At 39.3% G+C, this 22,617-nt stretch overlaps 1 protein-coding gene across 3 annotated transcripts; it reads left to right on the top strand.

Annotated features, from left to right (window-relative positions):
- The first annotated feature begins 9,070 nt into the window (after positions 1 to 9,070).
- On the top strand, positions 9,071 to 19,089 carry SRI (sorcin). 3 transcript variants are annotated; one of them, XM_082044235.1, is made up of 8 exons: positions 9,071 to 9,339; positions 10,562 to 10,645; positions 13,936 to 14,005; positions 14,739 to 14,782; positions 15,794 to 15,941; positions 16,102 to 16,215; positions 17,261 to 17,319; positions 18,070 to 19,089. In XM_082044235.1, the coding sequence occupies exons 1-8, from the start codon at positions 9,289 to 9,291 to the stop codon at positions 18,094 to 18,096; spliced, it is 597 nt and encodes a 198-aa protein (XP_081900361.1). In that variant the 5' UTR covers positions 9,071 to 9,288; the 3' UTR covers positions 18,097 to 19,089. The 3 variants fall into 3 exon arrangements, with proteins under 3 accessions (XP_081900361.1, XP_081900362.1, XP_081900363.1); XM_082044236.1 differs by having other exon boundaries at positions 9,071 to 9,309; XM_082044237.1 differs by lacking the exon at positions 9,071 to 9,339 and adding an exon at positions 9,427 to 9,549.
- Positions 19,090 to 22,617: the final 3,528 nt, after the last annotated feature.

The raw sequence follows: 22,617 nt of genomic DNA on the forward strand, positions 1-22,617 counted from the left end.
ACCCCAGGGAAGAAGCTCAGGTGAAAGAAGAAAAAGTGTTATATTTTTATCTATATATTTTTATATATTTATGGAGATATATAAATCACATTGGTCCTACTGCATATGTGGAAATACAACCACACACTGAAGTCTCTTGATTATGACACTGAAAGATTCAAGGTATTTCCAACTACAACTTTTTAAATTTTAAAATTAAAAAACCTAAATAAAGTAAAAAAAAAAAAAAAGTCATCACTGTGAATAATCTCAAACTAAGACATAATTTCACACAAAAAACCCAAATGCTAATAAAAACTTGTTAAGAACATTATGAAAACAGCTAGTACATTACCTGCAGGATTACAGTTTTATAGCCACATTACCCAGGAAATCCTTATGAGCAATGAGGACAGAAACACATGGAAAGGATTCAATGAATGGTGTAGTTTCAGCCACAGCACCATTGAATCCAGCCCTGCAGAAGGCCATGGTAGATGAACAAAGGCTTCATGCCACAGTTGCATCCCAAGGAGCTGTAGCCTGGAAAGCACCAACTGCTGCAGAGAGTAGCAGCTCTGTACTGTTTCACATCATGAAAAGGACAATGAAGACTGTGGAGGAAAGTACATTACACCAAAACTGGTGTAAGAATATGGAAATATCCCTTACATTTACAGACTACAGGAATTTAATTCTTTCATTCTGGAAAAAAACAAAAACAAAACAAAACAAAAAAATAAAAAAAACACAGGTGAATGCAATAAAACATACCCAGGTCATTATCCTCATGATGAAATTTCCTAAGTAAGTGGCATAAGTAAGGAAATTTCATTAAGTGGCAAAGTGGTAAAAAGCAGCTCATCTCTTTTATAAAACAGCAGAACAAAATACAAGGTATATAAACATGCAACTGTGGGATTGTTTAACAGCAGTAGGTGTGAGAGAAGTACACAAGGAGTATCCCATATGCTTCAGATAAAACCACAAGTGTACTTAGGCAAGTACACTTTGTTTGACTTGGTTTAAAGCTGATACACTATGTAAAGCACTCTACCCAGAGGCTGAGAGCAAAGAAACTTGTTCAATTCTTCCCAGGTTTCGGTATTTGACATTTGCTGCTGTTGCACTTACTTTCAAAGAATAAACATAAGGAAATATATGGCTCCATTGCAACTTCTCTTTCCAAAGAAAAGAACATGAAGACTAATAAGCTTTAAATGCTTCAGTTAGGAGAAATATTAGAACCGTCAGAGAGACAAGCAACAGTATCACAAGTTGTTATCCCAGCATGAGAAAGACACAACAAAAATGCTTGGGAGTTAACGCCACACAAGTTTAGATGACAAACCTTCTGGTTGTGCCTTGAAGACAAAACCAGTGACAATAATTATCCTTGTGTTATCAGGTGAGTATTCTTTAGCATGGGTGGACTCACTGTCTCTTGCAAAATACTAGATCAAATGTGGATGCTGGTGTGGATGTTTTAGTCAAGTCTAAGTCACTGAGTTTAGCATAGGGAAACCAGCATCACATGAAATGTTAATTGCCTGTGTAATGCAGAAGGTTACACTGCATCACAAAATGCATGTTTATTCTTTAAAATGTGGGAATAAGTGTGTGAACATGCATACCTTGTGTGTATTCTTCTGAGAGTTCCTGAAAACAGACAAATGAAAAAACGATCATGCTGTTTCATCATCTGCTTCTTTCCCCCCATGGTTACAAGAAAATAAAGTGAGGAGTTTCTTAAGTAGGTCACTCTAGCACAAGCACAGAGTGTGTGTAAATAAAGAGCCATGGATTTTCCCCTTAGCTATCTGGAGAGAAGTTTCAGTGATCAGTCCAAACACTGTTTCTGTCAGAGATGTGCCAGGAAAAACAGTAAAAATAAATTTAGTGGAAAATACAGTAACAACAGCTTCCTAAGTAGGGTTGTTTAGTTTTTGGAAAATACCTAATAATAAAATAAACTAATTAAATTCTATCTGTTATCTATGGCAGAAGAAGCAAGCTAAAAAGGCAACACAGTGCAAGAACTGGGTGCAGTACTAATGAACTCTGTGAACATGCCTTAAATTCCAGCCTTGGATGTAATAAATGTTTAAATGAGATTACTTATTCTGAATATTCATGCTGTAATTATTTGAGTTATGGAAGTTTTACCTAAATATTTTACAAATTAAATAAGTGGAAAGACCCAAAGGGAAAAAATATAATAAAAAATAAGATAAAATAAAAATCCTGTTTACAAGCAGGTGAAAAGGTAGAGAAGTGTTCAAAGGCAGATAGAATCAGAGACATCTGACCACTGTTGACACCTTGACTCTAACTCCTGCATCAGAAGAAAATCCAGTCCCTCTCTTTGGGTACAAAGTACTCATACCTAATGTATATCTACATTGAAGATAACATTTAAAATCAGATCTTTCAACCAGGACAATGATATCCCTTAACAGGCCTCCATTTTATATTCCACAGAGGAAGAGGGCAATATTTGCAGAGAACTGCTTTCTGACTAGTTTTATTAACAGAATTCATGAGGGAAACAAAATAAACCACTTAATCTATACTCATTCTCTAACTTCCTCTTCCCCCACTCACTTCTTAGGGAAAATAATCCTCCAGAGGGAGCAGACTTATTTACTTCTTAGACAGGAAATGCCAGCCACTTCTGCAAGCATGCAGATAGATATCTGTGACCTCCTCTCCCAAGCAGGTTTTCAGCAGGGTTTCACAAGACTGATCACTGATTCAGTCTTTGTATCATCATAAGTTCCTGTGCAAAATAGGACTATGGAGATATAACTCAATGTGTCCATTACCAGTGAAGAACTGGGGATCCTTAAATCCAAGATAATGATGGTCAGGAGCTATTATATAACCATTTTACATGTCAGAACTACTATGGAGTTGGTTCTGCCCTGAATATATTTGGGGTTTTCTTTTTAGGGGTTTTTCCCCAGTCTGTAATATTTTCATCAGCCTCCACGCTAGAACATGATGAGGACAATAGTTTTGATCAATTTTGTGAAGTATGTATGTGAAATATACATGTGATAGGCTGGCAATGCTTTGTTGTATTAGATTTGGACATATTATGCTTAAGCTAAACCCTCAGAAAGCCATCCATGATATTAGCTAATAAAGTGATGAAAAACACCATAAATGAAGACATCAAATGTGTGGATGAAAGTAGACAGGGAAAAGGATGGAAACATCATTAGAGGGTTATATAAACACCCTAATCCAGAAGAGTGTGTAGATGACTGTGCTTATCCACAGCTTTGTTGGCTTCACAAGGGCTTTAGCCAACCATGGGAGCCCCCCCATGGGCATACGCTGCCAAGACTGGGCTCTCACACCTGAGAGCAGCTCCAACTTCAAAGAGCCTTTTTTTCAAGTGTTTGCTGCCACCAACCGATTGCTCTACCTTTTGCTTAGGTAAAATTCAAAGGGAATCAGAAAGATTTAGCGTAAACTTGAAGAGTGCTCTTAGCTCGAGGCCGATTCATTCCTGGATGCAACATGTCAAACATGCACAACAGAAATGCAAAACAGCAAGTGATTATTAGCATCTGTAAAGATTCCCAGAGCAGGTAGATTATGTAAAAATATGTATTGTTCTTAATGACAATGTACAGTTAGCAGAACAGCAAAAAGATAAAGTTTTGTAGCTTTTTTAAAGTAGAGAGCCCTAAACATTTTGAAGCACAGAGTAGAGCAACTGACAGCACATCTGGTCTCTTTACCCCTTTGCTCTCTCATAAGCCCTATGCATAGTTTCAAACTACACATGTGGATGTTTTTACTAAGAGGTGATGTAGAATCCTTATTTAATTTTCTTGAAAATTCTAAACATTTTACTATAAGAATAAAGAATGACCTATAATGTACATATTAAAAAGCATGAAAGTATTCAGCTATAAAAGAACTGGACAAGAAAGAAGCATCAATATGACCAGAAAAAAGTGTACAAGACATTTGACACACCCGAAATAAGAACAATCTGTATAGAATCAGCTATCCTGATAGCCACAGTATCATGTCCTGGAGCTCAATGCATCAAATATGAATATGTTTTGATACATCATTATATGTAGCTGGCTAATGACTACCAACTTCATTTGACTAATCGTGACCTCATGTGCAAATAGTCCTCACTCTTTCCAAGTGGACAAAAAGATTATTCCCATATCACATAATGTTACCCCAAAATAAGGAAGATAAATGTTCCCTGTCAGCTAGTTCATATAAAATATGACAAAACAGAATGCTTTAAGTGGCAGACTTATAGCTAATTTTAGAAATTACACTGAGACCCAAGGAGCTGCTCCTGCAGCAGGTACCTGATGCTTGTCTAGGTGGGTTGCATTTCTACCTTTGGCAGAGATTATATTTTTATATGGTAAAAACCTGGTATAGGTTAAAAAGTCTTCAAGAAAGGGCTGATGTGCCCTTCTCAGAAGTACCAGTGTGACATCTGGTGGGCACTTCTTGGGACAGCAATAGGCTGATTCCTTTGATCTTTAGCAACTCAGAAAGATTGTTGGAGCGAAAGGAGCGAAAAAACTAATATGAGGAACAAGGGAACCAGCATGGCCTATACATGTGACAAAAAATATTTACAAAAGCCACAGCCAGAAGAAGAAATTTTGTGTTCACTGGTATTGCTTTAAGAGCATACTCAAGTATGACAAAATTTTGTGACAGGAACTGCAAATACATCTCATGTTGGCCACGTGGAGATGTGTGTTGCAACATTTGAGGAGTTTTCAACACACAGCCCACACAGTGACATAAACAGCAACCAAAACAGGCACCAAGAGGAGACATCATCATCAGGGAAGTGATTTTTCTCCGCAGGGTGTGGCACGTCTCTTTCACTCCAAGCATGTGAAATTTGTGATTTCCCCGAATGCTAGAAACTCCATTGCATCGTTTGTGGTAGTGGGGCACTTAAACAAGGAAATAGAAAAAAAACTTTTATTTTCCTCGAGTCAATTATTTGCATGCTACCGAGTGAGTCACATACAAACTAGCCCAAGATATTTCCCCAGCAATCCTGCCCGTCTCATCAATTATGGAAATTACAGATCAGCAAACGAAGATGAATTCTGGTAGTGCTGCAGTGGTGTCAATGCAGTTCAAGCACGAGACACGGAGAGAATAAATGCTATCTGCCTAGATTCTCTAGAAACCTAGGAGGTAAGGTTGAGAGCCCAAATGGACATCGGGCACCTAATGGTTGACAATCACAGAATGTAGACACCTGAAATGCCATTTCAGTGTTCTACATGCTGGTTTCCTGCCCACAAGTACTGCCCCATGGCTGACCAACCAGCTATGAGTTTATTTCCCACCTACCACTGTCTTGGTACTCAAGAAGAGCATAATTCCTAAATCCTCCAACAGGATCACTTGCCAAAACTGAGCTCAGGGCGAAAGCCCTAATGCTTAGAGGTTTCACCTATAAAGTGGCAAATATTAGTTTTAGGCTACCCAAGTTAGTGCTGTAAATTCCTACTTCAGGGGAACTTCATAAAGAACATCCTTCAGTTCATGTTTTAAAACAAAGCAACTGTTACTAAAAACTTAATTGAGAGAACAAACAAGCTGCGAGATCTTAGAAATTAATGTAGTTACTGAAAATCTATATTTTATCTTTAATTCAGTAAAGATCTTATGCCTGGGGAATATATATAGCACAAACTGATATATGTGTATATATATATATAATTACTATATTTATAATAAAATAAATGTGGCAAGTTGTGTTACTGTACTGTATTGAATAAAAAAGCTGATGGTTAGCCTCAAATACCTCAATAATAACCCCACTGTTTCACCATCCACAATTGAGATTATCTTGTCTTAGGTGTTCAGTGATACTCTTGCTGATGCCCAGTGAGTGCTGAAAAAATCCCACAATGCTGAACACAGAGGAAACAAAGAAGGGAAGGAGCACGGAGTAAGGAAGTTGGTGACCACTGAAACATCTGTTAAAGAGGTTGGAGCTGGGATGAAAAAACAAGTCTGGAAGTCATATTGGGTTGGAGAAAATTCAAGTAGCTCAAACTAGAAAAACAAAATTTATAGAAACTTTTAACCTCCATACTCTCTTTACCTTTAAAGTCACAGAAATGCCTTTCTCCTCTCTCCTGCCTTTGCAAGAACAGTATTTGATGATTCCGACATAAAACTTTGCTATTACAAAAAATTCTTGTGTGAAATAATTGGCTACACAGCTGATTATAAATAATGTGCAGTAAATAGGAAAAGAGAAGGTGGTGTCAAAGAGAAGAAAATGCAACAGAACACTGGAGTGCTATTTATCCTGGGCACTGAGTGAGGCATTGCATTAAGGACTTCTGGTCTGTATTATATTTACTTTTCACTGTTTGAATTTATGCCGCTTCTCAAGTTATGGCAATTAAAAGTGTAAGGAGATTATTTTTCATCCCTCCTTAAGTAATATGCCTGTTCTAAAGTTTTTGTTCCCTCAGATGTGCTAAGCAAACACTTCAGGAAATTTGAACTTTACATTTTAATTCCCTGTCACCTCCCTAGTTTCTTTATTGCAGTTCTGGAAAGGACAGAGTCCACACCTGGCTCCTCCAGGACAGTGTGACAGCTCAGCACGTTGTCACCAAGCTTCCAGCCGCTGCACCAGCTGGGAACGGCTCAGGGTGGCTGCATTCCCACATTGTGTGCAAGTCATGTCAGAGTTGGGAAAAATATACCGAATTATCTCAAATACAGGCAATAGGACTGGCATTCTGTGCTGCTTGACTTCAGTCTTCCCACTAGAGGGATTACATATTCTTTGAGATCTGCAAAATCAGTAGTTATTTATTCTACACAGGTTTCTTACTGGTGTATTTCTAATGCTATCATCTTATTGTAACTTAAAAGTTTATCACAGCTCAGTAGCCCTTCAGAAGGCAGATATGTACTTGTTAGTCTCCTTAAACAGCCTTCCTTTGCAGCCTTCCTTTTCCTCAGATAAACACTGGATAAAAAAGAAAAGCACCAGTGCAACTACCCAGCAAACCATATAAAATACATTATTTTGTTACATCTGTCTCCTAGCTCTTTTGTTTATTTGTGGTTGAATTTAAATAATCTTGCAAATATTAACTACTAAGTGCAGTCTTCATTACCAGTAGTCTCAGTAGAAGCACTGCAAATGGAGGATGACTACCCTGTTTTCCCCAAAATAAGACCTACCCCAAAAATAAGCCCTAGCATGATTTTTCAGAATGCTTGAAATATAAGTCCTAGTCCAAAAACAAGCCCTAGTCCAAAAATAAGTCCTAGTTACAGTTCATTTTAAAAGACAATTTCAATAGTGTCCAGGCAGCTATACATGTAAAAAAGCAATAAGTTTTGGAGCAAAAATTAATATACGACCTTGTCTTATTTTCAGGGAAACACGGTAGGTATTTATGCTGAGCTCAAGTACAGAAAAACTCCAACCTTATGCAATACATCTACCTTTTCTACACAGCTACAGTTACACAGTTTTAGTATCTTCATTTACCAACTGGTTTGAATCTTATCAGGTTTTTTTCTCACTAATGCAGTTAAAAATTCCTTCCTATTATCTTGAAGCTATTGGCCATATATACTATTTGACATTTTGTTTATCAGCAAAATTTTCATATCTTATCAGTTATATTCTTTGCAACTTATTTTCAATCTTTCCAGCCTTTAATGCTTTTATCACTGTACCTATAACTTATTTTAGTTAGGAAGGCTTCTTGCCCAGACGTTAATATATGTACTCTAACAAGGTTCACCACAGTGCCTCCAACCACCTACACTGTGCGTGATTGAGTCTGGTAAATAAAACTATTTGACCACTGCACAGTTTGATACCAGCAGATGCTTGTTCAAATGCTCTTCTGAGATGGGTACTTCTGAAGCTGAAAATCTAGCCAGATGCACTACTTTGTTTCTCAGCTGCCCGGAAAAGATGGACTTCATATACAGTGTCCTGTGTGATGAAGGTATTAAATAATTGTTTCTTTCATTAAATTCATTTCATTAAATTTCACAGAACACCACAGTACTTTTGTTCATGTTACTGGCTACTGCTAACAACATGAGTGTAACTGGTGCTGAAATAATAAAAATATATGCTATAAAGATATTGTGCAAAAGCCCTGCTTACCGGATGTCTTGGAAATTCAGAAGGGTGACGTACTCTTAATGGAAAGTTTACTACAAATTAGTGTGATAAATTAGTAAGGTCCTACACATAAAGTTCTGCAGAAGTTATGCTAACAAACAGAAAATAAAATGTTGTCCTTTCAAATTTCTGACAGTAGACCATTTACCCTGAGAGGTGTCCATCAGTAGATTTATTTCAGTCATACAGACTCTCACAAATAATTTCTCATACTCTTGCAACTTGATTAAATACCTCTCAACATGAGGAAGTTTAATACTTTGCAAATAACAGTCTAGCTGAGACCAAGCTGTGGCCACTCCAGACATCATTGCTTCCCGGGCTACTGAAGCAAATGGAGTGCTAGTTGGCAGTGACAGTTTAACCGCTGGACTTCATTATATCAAAGGTATTTTCCAACCTAAACGATTCTATTCTTCTGTTCTAAAAGCCAGTGGGACTAAATGGCAGGTTGTACCCCTGGGTTCCTCCAGCCTATTGAATCAAAGCCGAGACTGTTCCAGCTTATCTCCAAAACCGGAGCGGCCCCAGGTTGAGCACCGCTGCTGGGACCCGGCATGAAAGAGCTTTCGTAACTCCAGGACACTGGCACTTCCCCCTCGTTCCTGCTCCACAAGAATTTGGACCTACAAACCCAAGAGAAAATTGCACGGCTTATCTATTTCCTCCGTCTTTGAGACAGACAACAGGTATTCAGAACTTCCACAAGAGAAAGCTGCACCACCAAAAAAGGAAGAGGACGACACGTTTAACATAGCGATGCGTTTCGTGACACACGTGATCCACAGACACAAACCGGTACGGGCGGGCCCTTTGGCAGCGCAGCGCCGCCCAGTTACTGCGGGGAGCAAGAGCTGCCTCCGCGCTGGCGGCCTGTACCATCCTGATGGGGGGCTGGGGAGGGTTCGAAGGGCATAGTCCCTCCGCTCCCGACGGCACCGTTTTGCCCTGTCCGGCCGTCCCAGTAGCTGGAGGCAGCCGCTTGCCTTGGACGCGTGGCAGCGCTTCCAACCCGAGCCCTTTCCAGAGCCCGCGGCCCGTCCCGGTCCCCCCTTCCTGTTCGAGTGGTTGCGCCAGGGAGCGGCCGGACCGGCAGGGGCAGGTGCCAGCGGAAGATGGCGTTTCCAGGGCAGCCGGTACCCGGCGGCGGTTTCTATCAGGGAGGGGTGAGCGGGGGCTGGCGGCGCTGAGCCCTGGCAGCGGGGGCTGGCGGGGCGCGGCCGCGCTGAGCCTGGGCTCGCAGCCGCCACGACGGCGGGGCAGCCTGGCTGAGGGGGGGCGATGACGCCTGGGACGCGGCAGCCCCTTCCTTGCCTTCCCCACCTCCCCGCTCACTGCCGGGGACCTGAGGCGCTCTCCGGGCCGCCCCGCCCGCGGTGAGGGGCTCCGGCCTCGGCCCTCTGCCGGCCGGCTCTGGCCCTGTCCGGCCGCGGGGCGTCCGGCGGAGCTGGGGGCGCGGCCCTCGCCCGTCGGCGGAGACGGGTGGCTTCGCGGGGTCCCTGAGGCGGGGGACGCTTCGCAAGGCTGGGCGTGTCGGCGGTGGCATTCCGGCCCGCGGGGGAAGGGACGGGAACCGCGGCCGGCGGGGCGCCGCCCGGCTCTACCCACCGCGGGAGGTGCTGCTGGGGCCGGGCTGGGGCTGGGGGCTCCGCCCGCGGGAGAGGGGAGCGGGGAGGCGGCAGCTGCCGCCGGTGCTGCGGCGGGCGGGGGTCAGCGCTGCGGCCGCCGCTCCCCGCGCCGGTCCCCGGAGCGAGGTCCTGTGACTCACACCTTGTGTGAAGCTGTCTGCCGTTCTTGGGGCGGGTAACGAGCGAAGCGGCTTCGGAGGGCAAGGGCAACTTCTGCCCGTGTCTGAAAAAGTGATAGTCTTCCCGTGACGAAAGATAGGTATAGACTCCGTTACACAGATTATTGGTTCACCTCAGTCAAACAGATTTCACTTCTATCGTTCCATGGTTTTCCGTTAAGAATATGTTTTCTTGAACAAATCCCATGCTTCATGCATGTTCTTCCAAATATTTTCCCGAGAGAACTGTCTTGCTCAACTCTTTCCAAGTGGAAAGAAAAATCTGCAGTGCCTTAGTAGTCTCATCTTCAGTACCTCATTAACTGCTAGTAGTAGACTAAAATTCAACCTTGATGAGATACACCATCCTGCATCTAGATCAGTGGATTGCTCCTGTGCCGGGCTTCACACTGATCTGCTTAAATTCTAATAAAGGTTGTCTCTCTTTTTTTTTTTTTAAGTAATTTCTTTTTTGGTTGGTTTGACCTTTTTGCATGTTGTGTGTATAAATCACAAGTTGATTCTTAAGTACAAACACTGCATTTTCTTAAAAGTTAATGGAATAATTTATTTAAAATTAATTTTCTTCTTGATTTCTAAAGTATGGAGGAGCTCCGGGAGGACCAGCGTTCCCTGGACAAGCTCAGGATCCTTTATATGGTTATTTTGCTGCAGTAGCAGGGCAGGTAAGCTTATAAAGTGTTGTTTATTTCTTGGATTTATTTTTTTTCTGGGGAATAATTTCCGCATTAGTTTTTGGAAAGAGGAATGCCTCATACTTGCAGTGAGGAAAGCTGTTATTTCAAGTTTCTTTTTAAAAAACAAACAAGAACCAGAATGGTTTTACTTAGTCTATCTGCTATATGAAGCTGCATAACTATACCATATAGCTATATACACACAGTAACTATAGTTTAAATAATGCTGTTAGTTTCTTTGTAGTATGTGTGTGTGTAAATGCATACGTATATAAACACAGGTGTATGCATGTACACGCTATATTTACTATATAAGTATATACAGGGACTATATAGTTACATGACATGTTGTAACTGAATTGTGGCCCCGCTCTTGCATTGGGGGATGCTGTCAGCTTCGGGAAACAATGGAAAGCATGGGCTGTGGAGATGGCCTGGCTAAAAGCAGGAAATGCTAATAAGAGATCATTACGTGATATGAACAGGCTCACAAATGGAAAAACAGACTTGAGTTATGCCAGTATCTAGGTTTCCTGGTAGGATAGAGGGATTATTCTTTCAGAGCCGTCCACAACTTTGATTTAGGCCTATTATTCTGCACTGCATTTTTAATTTCTTTGCTGTAATTCTGTGACATATATTGGTTTTGTAAGATTATGGATGTTACTGGAAATAAGTAGTTCTTGAACTATATTACAAAGTTTAAGAGCAGATAAGTAGGTTTATTGAGCTGAAGTTCTGTCTTTGTTGGCCATATCCGTAGCTATTTATTGCACACTTCTAAGGTGTGTGCACATCTAAAACTCTGTTCCTGGATCTGTTATCCACAGGTAGACGTAACCACAACATTAAAGTTTGAATTTAGCAGATGTTAAAATTCCCATTTTAAGACTGTAATTTGAGTTATTTTTGTTCTCTGTGATATTCTTTTGAATTAATATTGTATCTTACAGTCTATATATTACTTGTTGAACATTGCTTATGAAAATATGTAGGCCATGTATTGTTGTAGGAAAGGAGAAGTGTGGAATGACCTGTATTGAGTGAGGCAGGCCTCTTGTAAGGTGGAGCCCAAGCTAAATTCTGCTGAAGATGCTGACAATGTGCCTGCCAGCTAAGATGCTTCTGCATCCAGGAGCCACCTGGATGTGCCAGGAACCAGCAGTGGAGCTAGTAGCTAATACTGGAGAAATGAGTAAGTTCACAGTGTAAAGAGAAAGGGAAGTAACAGCAAAACTGATGCAGTGCTGTGGAGAAGAGGTGGCAGGAGCTGGACCTCAGCAAAGCATAGACCATCCCCAGGCCACTGCGGTGAGGTGTGGTTACAGAAAGCTGGAGGACCAGTGAGCTAGTGGGTGTGATCAAGTTAGCATTTAAGAGTACTTAAGTTAGTACTCTTAAATGCTTTCTATTTGTAGAAATCATTCCTTGTTGAAATAAACTGGGGACCTTTTGAAATGTTATCTTTGGAATTGGAAGAGTCAGTTTCAGAGACCAGTAGCTGTGTAGAAGTAAAACCCCTATAAGGAGACAGTGAAATGAAACAGATAAATTATCAATTGCTTTTACAGCCATCCGTGCAAGTCTGTAAAAAGCCACATCTCACAGTTTTCCATAAGTACTTACTGTAGAACTAGTAAAGTTTTCGGTTATGGCTTGCTGCTCTCTGTGTTGGTTTTATGCCTGTATAGTATGTAATGTTGTCTCTGTGCTTTCTTTGAGGGAGTTTACAACAGAGATCTTGTCTTAGATTTGGGGAATTAGTTTCCATTATTTACAACAGAAAGTCAAAAGTATTGTTTCAAGTCTTTATTCAATTAATTGAGTCTGTCTTTTTAGGAAGTAATAACTTTCTTTATTTTTAGTCTGTTTGCAAAGCCCCTATGCCTTGTCTAGTTTAACTGCTTAAGTTCAACTGGAAAAAAAAAAAAAAGCCCATCTTTTTGGTAATGCTAATCATGATTACAAATCATGCTTTTCTGTCTTCCTGCCTATTTTAAACTTATACAGATCCTGCCTTTGTGCCTTTCAGAAGGCAAAAGGGCTTTGAAGAGATTTGCTGCTTAATATGCATGACTATTTTAAATATATATTTTTTTTTCCTGTGAATTTAAAGTTTTTAACACGCCTGTATAGTTAGAAAGATGGAGTAGATTTGAAGCAATTTTAGGTTTAGCCGCCATTAATTTTACATAGAATCAAAACGCTCTTTTTTTCAGCTCTTGTCAAATATCATTTAACATATTAGCTGCTATTTGTCCTACAAATAATGGTATTTCATTTCTGCAAGTTACCTGGCTCTGCCATTCCCTTCATGCCATTTAGTAGCATATACTTACTGGAGTTAAAAACAGTAGGAAAATGCTGCAGCAAATAAGTTTGTTCAAATATAAAGCAACTCTCATTCTCTATTAATTGCTTTACAAAAGTCACATTTTTTTGTATCTACAGATACAATGTTCCATCCTTGAATGAGGTTAAATTACACTCAGACTCTGAACTGAACTTCATGTTGGGTGTGTGAGCAACATGACGTAGAATTCCAGCTACACTTGACTGATCATTGTTTTCCATTTTTCCATGTATTGGCCATTGTTTTCTCTATTTGGCCCTGAGGAGGACGTGTTGAAAGCAAGTCATTTTCCAAACCGCGCAGATAGATATCTTTTCTGGGTTTCTTTTGGTTTTCTTTAAAAGTTCTTTGCTTTCTGCTTGTTGTTGTTTTGCTAACAACTTACTATTCTCCAAAAAAACCCATATATTTTTTTAGATTTCTAAGTCTTAAGGCTGTCTTGAGAAGAGTGTATGCATGATCTGGATTCCAGGTTTCCTACTGTAGCAGTGAGCTCATAAACTTATAATCTAAAGTTGCTACAATACCCACTAAGTTAAAATGAGTACTTTAAGGAAAGCTGTTTTTCTGTTGGAAATTTTGTGGCTTGGTTTCTATGCAGCTGACTCTGAACTATATGCTACCAATATTTGATGAGGTTGTTGGTTTGGGGTTTTTTTAAGTTTAGAGCAAACCTGCCAATCCTTTTCATTTTTAGTACATCACTAGGTGGGAAGGCAAATGCATATTGCAAAATTATCAACTAAAGAAACATCATTAAAGGGATGTTGTAAAAGGCAGTTTCTTTCATGTAGCGGACAGGTAATCAGTTGTTTTTTGAAAGGGTAACTAATATAATGCCACTGAAAAGGGAGTGGGTACTGGGAATAACCAGCCTGGGAGGGGGAATTAAAACAATAGCTGATACATCTTCTGTTATCGAAAGGATGGACAAATAGATGCTGATGAGCTACAGAGATGTCTCACCCAGTCAGGGATTGCAGGAGCATATAAACGTAAGTTAATGATTTAAATAAACCAACAAAAAAAATTCCAATGCTAAAGCATACTAATTTGTCAGCCATCTACTAGAACATGCTTGTAGCTGTGCCTTCTGCAGAGTTTTTTTATTTGCGTGGTAAACGGACTTTCCGTATGGACTACTTGGAAATGTAAATGTATGCAATTCTGTGCATGTAGGACTTCCCTTCTCAGCCTCCTTAGTTCCCCACTCCTGAGCTGTGGAGTTGGAGAAGTGCTTTGTTTTGTCATGAACAGCCAGTTCTTAAAAAGGTGTTGTGCTTTGTTTTTAAATTGAGCTTTGATATTGACCCAGATATTCTGTAGCAGGACTCCTCTGACAGTATACCTAGTGTCCAGTTTACAAAATCGAGCTTCTGTGAGTAAAACTGGTTTGCTCAAGTGCTGTCTATGGTGAAATATAAATGACCACTTTGACTGAAACCCCAAACCTTTAGGGATTGAGATAAGAGCAAATTAATTCTAAATATAACTTGAATTGCCTCCAGATTATCTGCTGTCACTTTTTCTAACAAGTAATGATTAAAAGCTCTTATTTGGATCAAAATATGGTATGGCTGTATACAGTGGAAGCAACTATATAATATTTCATACATTATAATATATTATCAGTATATAATAAAAAGCTATTTAAAATTTTATGTTTATACGAAACTGAAAATCATTATTTTAATATAACTTAGTTTTCCTTTTTTCTAATTTAAACAGCATTCAACTTAGAGACTTGCAGACTCATGATTTCAATGCTGGATGTATCCTTTACTGTGAAATGTAAACATTTTTGCATTATGTAAGCAAAGATGAGAGGATGCTGAAAATTTGGGAAATGCTTTGTGTTTCCCATTCAGCACTTACATGACAAGTATTTTGATTGGGGAACTGCAAAATTCCATTCTTATTCCTTTAACAGGATAAAATGATAATTGTAATAAAGGAGGCTCTCAATGACTCATCTTTTTAGACCAAGTGGTATCCCTCTGAGCTGGGTGGATTGCTTCCCCATTGAATGTGTGAAGAGTCAGGTCTGGCAGCCCAGAATTGACTTTTTTGCAAATCACTCATTTTGCTTTTCAAGTTGACAACATTCTAGTCCTTCCTAATGAATTAAGGATTTGTACGACAGAGGCTGAATGCAATATAAGTCCCTGTAAATCCTGTTGCTTGAAAAGATCAGGTTGGAATATCTAATAGATTGGTATGTGGCCTTCAGCAGTAGGACCTATGGAAGACTTAGGTATACTGAGCAAGGTTGGAATCTGTGGAGCTTTTTAGTCAAAACTTTAATTGACATGTTCAAATGTTTTGCTGTTTAAAAAGAAAAAAGCAGAAATGGAACTGGAAGGTCTGTTAGCACACCCTGGACAAAGTGCTTAGAATGTGAGAGAACTGATATTCTAACTTAAAGTAGTTTTTCATTTGGCATCTATTTTTATTTCGGAAATGTATTTTAATGGTAACAGTTACACTACAGCACGTAAAAGAGAAGTGTGTGAACTAAGTTAAATGCACAAATGGCAAATACTTTTCATCAGGTTTCACTCAGAAGAAGTAAGGAGAGCAAGTTCTCTGACCTTTGGTCGGTAGCGTAATGTCCGACGTGCTGTAGGATGCTCTAGTTAGTTTTCTACCGGAAATATTAATAGTAGTAAAATATTGACCTTCAAGAAGTTTTTGTAGCTACAGATGATAAAAATTTCCATTGAAGAGAGGGCTTTTTACATTCTTTTCAAGTTAAGGAACATTTTTCTTAGCTTTAGAATTAGAGGGATATGTCTGGCACCCTGGGATTTAATGAGTTTAAAGAACTCTGGGCTGTGGTCAATGGCTGGAAGCAACACTTCGTAACTTTTGACAATGATAGAAGTGGTACCGTGGATCGTCAAGAACTGGAGAAAGCCTTGATGAACATGGGTAAGTTGTGAAATGCCCTTGCTTCTGATGCTGACTTATAGCATTTCCCATTATTAGTTACCCTCCTGCAGTAACTAACACATGATAATAAGGATTAAAAATGTATTGGATTCTGTTAGCTTACCTGTCTTTTCAGTATAGACTTTTTATTTTCAAATAGGATTTAGGCTGAGCCCGCAGGCAGTGACTGCAATCACACGGCGATACAGCACTCGTGGGAAGATTACATTTGATGATTACATCGCCTGCTGTGTGAAACTCAGAGCTCTCACTGGTATGCTGGATTATAGCCTTGTTACTATCATCCCCATAATACTTTTTTATTTAATGAAATCTGATTACTCAGCTATCTCAAGTTCGACTTTAACTTCTACATAACACAAAATAGGTTTCTTTCAGTAAAGTTTAAAGGCAGAACTGGAAAAATAATAGATTATGGTATTTTTAAATCCCTATTGAAAAATGGCAATAAAACTAATGCAGCGTTTATTCCAGTGACTAGAAGAGTTACGTTATCAAAATGGGGAAATTGTATTTATCAACAGAACATAAAGGGTTGTATATGATAAGTATACAACATCAAAAGGATACATCAAAATCAGTGTGACCAGCAGGTCCAGGGAGGTGTCCCTGTCCACTCTGGTGAGGCCCCACCTGGAGTCCTGTGTCCACCTCTGGGGTCCCCAACATAAGAAGGACATGGACCCGTTGGAGAGGGTCCAGAGGAGGCCACAAAGATGATCAAAGGGCTGGAGCACCTCTCCTGTGAGGACAGGCTGAGAGAGTTGGGGTTGTTCAGCCTGGAGAAGAGAAGGCTCCAGTAACACGTAAGTGTAAAGTAATGCCTTTCAGTACCTAAAGGGGACCTACAAGAAAGATGGAGAGAGGCTTTTTACAAGGGCATGTAGTGGTAGGACAAGGGTAATGGCTTTAAACTGAAGAGGGTAGATTGAGGTTAGAGATGAGGAAGAAATTCTTCACCATGAGGATGGTGAGGCCCTGGAACAGGCTGCCCAGAGAAGCTGTGGATGCCCCACCCCTGGCCAGGCTGGAAGGGGCTTTGAGCAACCTGGTCTAGTGGAAGGTGTCCCTGCCCATGGCAGGGGGGTTGGAACTAGATAAGATTTAAGGTCCTTTGCAATGCAGACCATTCTATGAAAATAAAGAAGAGGAATAAGTCTTGGAATGAACTGCAGTGTTCTTTATGAGTTCTCATTCATGTGACTTGGGGAATTTAATGAAAGTGCAATGCATTTTAAAAGAATTTATTAATTCTTCTTACCTGGTTTCCGTTTTGTTTTCTTAATGCATTTTTGCAGAATGTTTTAGAAGAAGGGATGCATCTCAGCAAGGTTTTGTGAACTTCCAGTATGATGATGTAAGTGAACTTTAAGGAATCAATTAAAGTTACAGGGGAAAACTAAAGAACAGCTTAAAACTGAAGACACACAGTAATGATTTGAGTTTGTATCTGTGTTCCTTATGCTTATGGTGTTAACCTGAGAGCACAAAGTTCCTGGCTTTTTTTGAGTGTTGTCTCAAAATTTTTTCATGTATTTTGTAGAGTTCTGTAAAATGTTGTTGTGCGTTTTTGTCTGTAATTCTTACCAGCATGGTTCAAGAAGATCAAGCTACATCGTTTGCTAACATAACTTTCTGTGACTTTTTTTTGGTTTGTGTTTGTTTGTGTTGGGGAAGGGGTTGGTTGGTTTGTGGGGTTTTTTTGTTTTCGTTTTTGTTTGGGTTTTTTTTGTTTGTTTTGTTTTTTTTGTTTAAAGGCTTGTTAGGCATTTTTTCTTAGGAAAGGCTGGGGAGGTGCGGTGTGGACAGACACAAATAGCATTTCATCAGGCTTATAGGTTCTGGCTTCCCAACCACATCTGTGCAGGAAAAGGAGAACACTAGATTCAAGTATTTCTGAGGTTTTTTTTCTTCTTATTGTTAAGCAGATGCTTTGTTTTAATTATCCGTTAGCTAATTTTCATATTTAGCTTCAAAGCTTTGTTGTTTGTGGACTGAATTTGTTTATAGAAAAGGGTAGTGACAATTGGTATTTTAGGAGAAAAAGTGAAAACTTGGTCTCTACCATACATCTAATAAGTGGTTATTCTTTTTTTTTTTGTTTCAGTTCATACAGTGTGTTATGAGCGTCTAAATCAAAAGGAAGGAAGCTGTGGATGATCGTGATTAACATTCCAGTTTGTGTTTTGCTTTGCCAAATCTTCCAATGATTGTGTATCTCAATATTGGAACTTGCATATTTTATGAACACACTTGCATTTTTTTGGTTTTGACAATGAATATAAACTAATCTTATACTGTCGATTTTAACTTCCAACCTGTGACTATTAAGGATGTTTTTATTTTCAAAATCTTGCAATGCACTGTAACTCAAATTACGCAGATCATAAATTTTTCTGTAATATGTTCACTTTTTTCCCGTGATTCACTAAAACCAGTTCCTGGAGTGCAGCTTACCTTTTTCTGTCTTAAACAGCATCATGTGCATCATGTAAGATGATACATATTGTCTTTGACAGTATAAGACACATGTACAAACTGAAAGAGCTTTCGGAATGGTCATTTGACGCTGGTCTGTTAGAACATGGATCAGTTTAAGTTGCTGATTTTAACAGCCTGCTGTTTCCAAGAGGAATCTGTGATGCCACACAGTGAGTGTCAGACGAGCTGTTAGAACTTGTCATAAGCAGGGATACAACAAAACATAGCAGAGAACTCTTCTAGCAGGGTGCTCTTGGGTAGGAGCATTTTGTTCCAGTAAGATTCTTACTCTGTGTCACTATATAAAACACTAAATTTTAAACATGTGAAAAAACTCCGCTGTGTCAGTTTTTACATTAACTTTCTCTGTAACAATGAATTTCTAAGCTGCCAGGTATCAGTTGCGTGTAAATTCATGTTTTTGTCTCCAGCCCTTGAAACTCTGTCTGCCAACCAACCTACAAGGGCCAAGCCTCACTGCAAAAAATTCTTGCCAGATTACTATTTCAGCAGTAATAACAGCAGTAATAACCAATGCTCTAGAATTCACTTAAAAGTATATACAGAAAGGCAAGACTTTTTAAGGAAAAAAAAACAAGGTCTAATTTGTAATGGAAATAAAAACAGCAAAGGCTTTTTGATTTGGCGTGGGGTTTTGGTTGAGTTGGTGGTTTTTTTGGAGGGGAAGATTGACATTGTGTGGGAAGAGGGAGCAGCACAACTAGATGGAGGTAGTTCAAACTTTTTTCCAAAAAAATAAGTTAATCACATTGTTGTTAGTCACTTCTACCTGCCATGAAGGAGTGATAGATGTTCTTTTGCTGGCCTTTTAACTGCAAAGAATGCCAGAAGAATGTTAAAAGTAGTATATTTCTTATATTAGTAGTCTAGAGCACTTTGGGGGAGGCGGCTTTGCACTAAGGAATGAAAGCAAAACTATATGTCTGTGTATACGTCACTAGACAAACAACATAAATAATCCTTGGAGCAGAAATCTTGGTTGAAGATAGCCTAGATTTCTGACAGTACTGTAAAATCCACGTCTCTCGTTTCTGGGCTATAAACTCAAAGCTGGCTGGTCTCACTTAAACAAGCAACTAGTACTTTACTTGAATTCAGAATCCTTTAGATATTGCTTCTGGTTTCATTTCAGAAGGGAGTTGGTGTAGACATTATTATACTTCCATATTCTAATAATTGTACACTGTCCTGTTGCATGACAAGGTGGGAAACAGACACTGAATGCTACAGAAAGCATTTCGAACAAAATGACTCAAGTCCATAACGGTTTGTCTGACTGAAGCAGCCAGTGCTATAGTTCAAAACTTTGACAGCTGATGAAATTAGTAAGAGTATGAAGCAAAGGTGATTCTCCCTGTAGGGTTTTGATTAGACCATTTTGCATAAATACAATATTCATCCTTACACTGTTAATTTCACCCTGCAAAGGATGATGCATCTTAACCAAAATGCTTATTACACAGACAACATTTCTCTCACACTTTTGTTTGTGTTTCTGGGATTGACTGGGATAGAATTACCTTTATAGCAGCCCATAGGGTGCTGTGCATTAGATGTGCAAGTAAAGCAGTGCTGGTAAGACCGGTGCTGTAGCTGTCGCTGAGCGGTGCTTGCACAGCAGCCGCCTCTTCCCTGCTGCTCACTTTGTGGCCCCAGCAAGAAGGCTGAGGGTGGGCTGAAGGGGAACACGGTGGGGGCAGCTGACACGAACGGACATTTCACACCATGAAAGGTCCTGCTCAGGACCTGGGTGGGTCAGTCTCTCCAAAGCAGCTGTTGCCTGAGGACTGGGTTGGTTTGCTGGAGGGAGGGGGTGGGTGATAGCCTTTGCATGACTTTCACACATCCCTTTTTCTTTCCACTTATTAAGCTGTTTTAGCTCAATGTGCATTTCTTTTTTCGCTTTTGCTCTTCCAATTCTCCACCCACTAGAGACTGGAAACTACTAATGAAAGAAAATACCAGGCAGCAAAGACTATAACATTCCTGTAGATAGATAAGTGTATCTTACTAAATTATCTGAGACCCCCCCCCAGAAGTGCCACATTCCTATTCAGGTATTAAGTTATGCAGTAAGTAATGAGAATTATTTATGAAATATGTGGGAGTAAAATTGCGCCTACAAATAAAAGCTTGTCTTAAAAAAATGTGTTTAGCTTGCCTTGCATACTTGTCTTTTGGGGGTTTTTTTACCTTTTTTTTTTTCAGTGAAAGGCAGAACAGTTCTCTGGAGCAATGAATGAACAAATAACACAGTCTGTCTCAATTTATTTCTCCAGACTGAATTTTTAGCACCAACCAGCTACTGGGGAGTAAAATGGTGTGAGAACAAGTGTGAACCAATAGTGTTTTCTTCAGGGATCTTCTTGTATACAGAAAACAGAGAAAACTGTAAAACAGATTGCTCCAAAACTGGGAACACATTCTAGCTTACCCAAGAGAGAATTGGTTTTTGTTCTCCATGAGCATTTCAAAAATCCATGATATTCAATGAGACTGACAAGATAAATCATCTTTCATGTTCAGACATAAACTAAGATAGGAAATAAATACCGTTGTTAAAGAGTCACTACAGAATTTGCTGTTGTCTGGGTTTAAAAAAGCCACCTGAAACCTATGTGAAAATTGCTTCCCCATTAGCAGCAATCTGACTATGTAAGTTACCTGCTTTAGAGAATCAGTTATCTAGAATTCAGAATTAAGGGTTTCTTTTCCCCAAAACATGTACTGGGAAGGATGCTCACACGATCCTAAGTGGGGTGGTTGCTTTTTACCTTTGCGCAAAGGGTTGGGCCTAGTTTAGAATGCAGGTAATTTTTTCTAGGTTTCTTTCAGACACGCAAGCCTAAGGAAGTGTAATTTTAGATTTGCCTTGAGAACAGCAGAACCCTAAGGCAAAGATTGGGAAGCTCACAGGATCATTGTCAACCCTGGAATTTGCAAAACAACATCTGTATTCTATTAAAAATAGCATCTATATTCTATTATTTATTAGCCATTAGCCTTTTTTTTTCCCATGCATGCAGCATCTTTTTTTTTTTTTTAACACAGACCTATAAAACAGGACATGCTAAATATAAGGGCTTGTGAGAATAAAATACAACAGTCTTTGTCATTGAAAGTCACTTTACTGATGTTACAATATGTTAGCAACACTGAAAACCACAGGCATTTGTATTAAATATTCTCATAGAAGTGGATACTGTGATGCTGTTATTAAAAGTGACCAGGAATTTAGAACCCCAAATTACAATTATTTGATTTTATAAAACACAACTTTTTGTTTAGCTACATGAAAGCCAGGTTCATTCACTTCAACAGCCCAATGCCTGTAATGGTTATGACAAAAAAATATCACACTCAAAGCTAGAAGTTGTAAATCACAAGGCTTTGTTTTGGTGTTTGTCAAAATCTTATGCTTCTGCTACATCGGGTGTGATCTTTAAAGGGTTTTAACTAGCAAAGACAACAATATGGAGTAGATGTCGTCGTTTTTGCTAATACTAGCCCAGCCCCAGTGGTGCAACACGCATCTCCTTGCCTCTCTGAATGTTTACCAGTAAGAGCTAGTAGGAGTGAAAAAATAGATAGCATTGTTTTGTTTTGTTTTTTAGTTTAACTGCAATAGCCAAGATAAACATTAGCACACAATGAAGCCAGCAGAGCTAATTGGTATATACCATCTATACCATCCCAAAAGCTTTGCTGAAAGAACTGGTCATACTGTAAATAGTGTTTTCTCCAGTGGATTAAAAATTATGTAATGCTTTGCTATTCTGAAAAAAATACTTTGCATTTATGCAACAATAAAAATAAGTATTGTATTCTATATAAAACACTACGTATTGTAATATATATTTACCTTTAATAAAAGAAAAATCAGGTTATATATTCACAGTTTTAATATGTTCTGGACTGTCTTTTCAAGCATAATATATGCAGAGTCTCTACACAGGCAGTGAGCAGGAGTCCTTGTACCAATAATCAAAATAAATCAGCATTTACTGTTATACAGAGCCTTACAATATCGCACGATTAGCTGCTAGCACCACTATACTTACAAGGTCAGTCAGGCCTATATACAGAATTTCTAACATGGTTGTAAAAATAGACTCTCCATGCTAAAGTTAGAACATACAAGGTCTTAAGGCCT

This window comes from Streptopelia decaocto (genome assembly GCF_964273445.1).
Source record: "Streptopelia decaocto genome assembly, chromosome: 2".
Taxonomy (NCBI): domain Eukaryota; kingdom Metazoa; phylum Chordata; class Aves; order Columbiformes; family Columbidae; genus Streptopelia; species Streptopelia decaocto.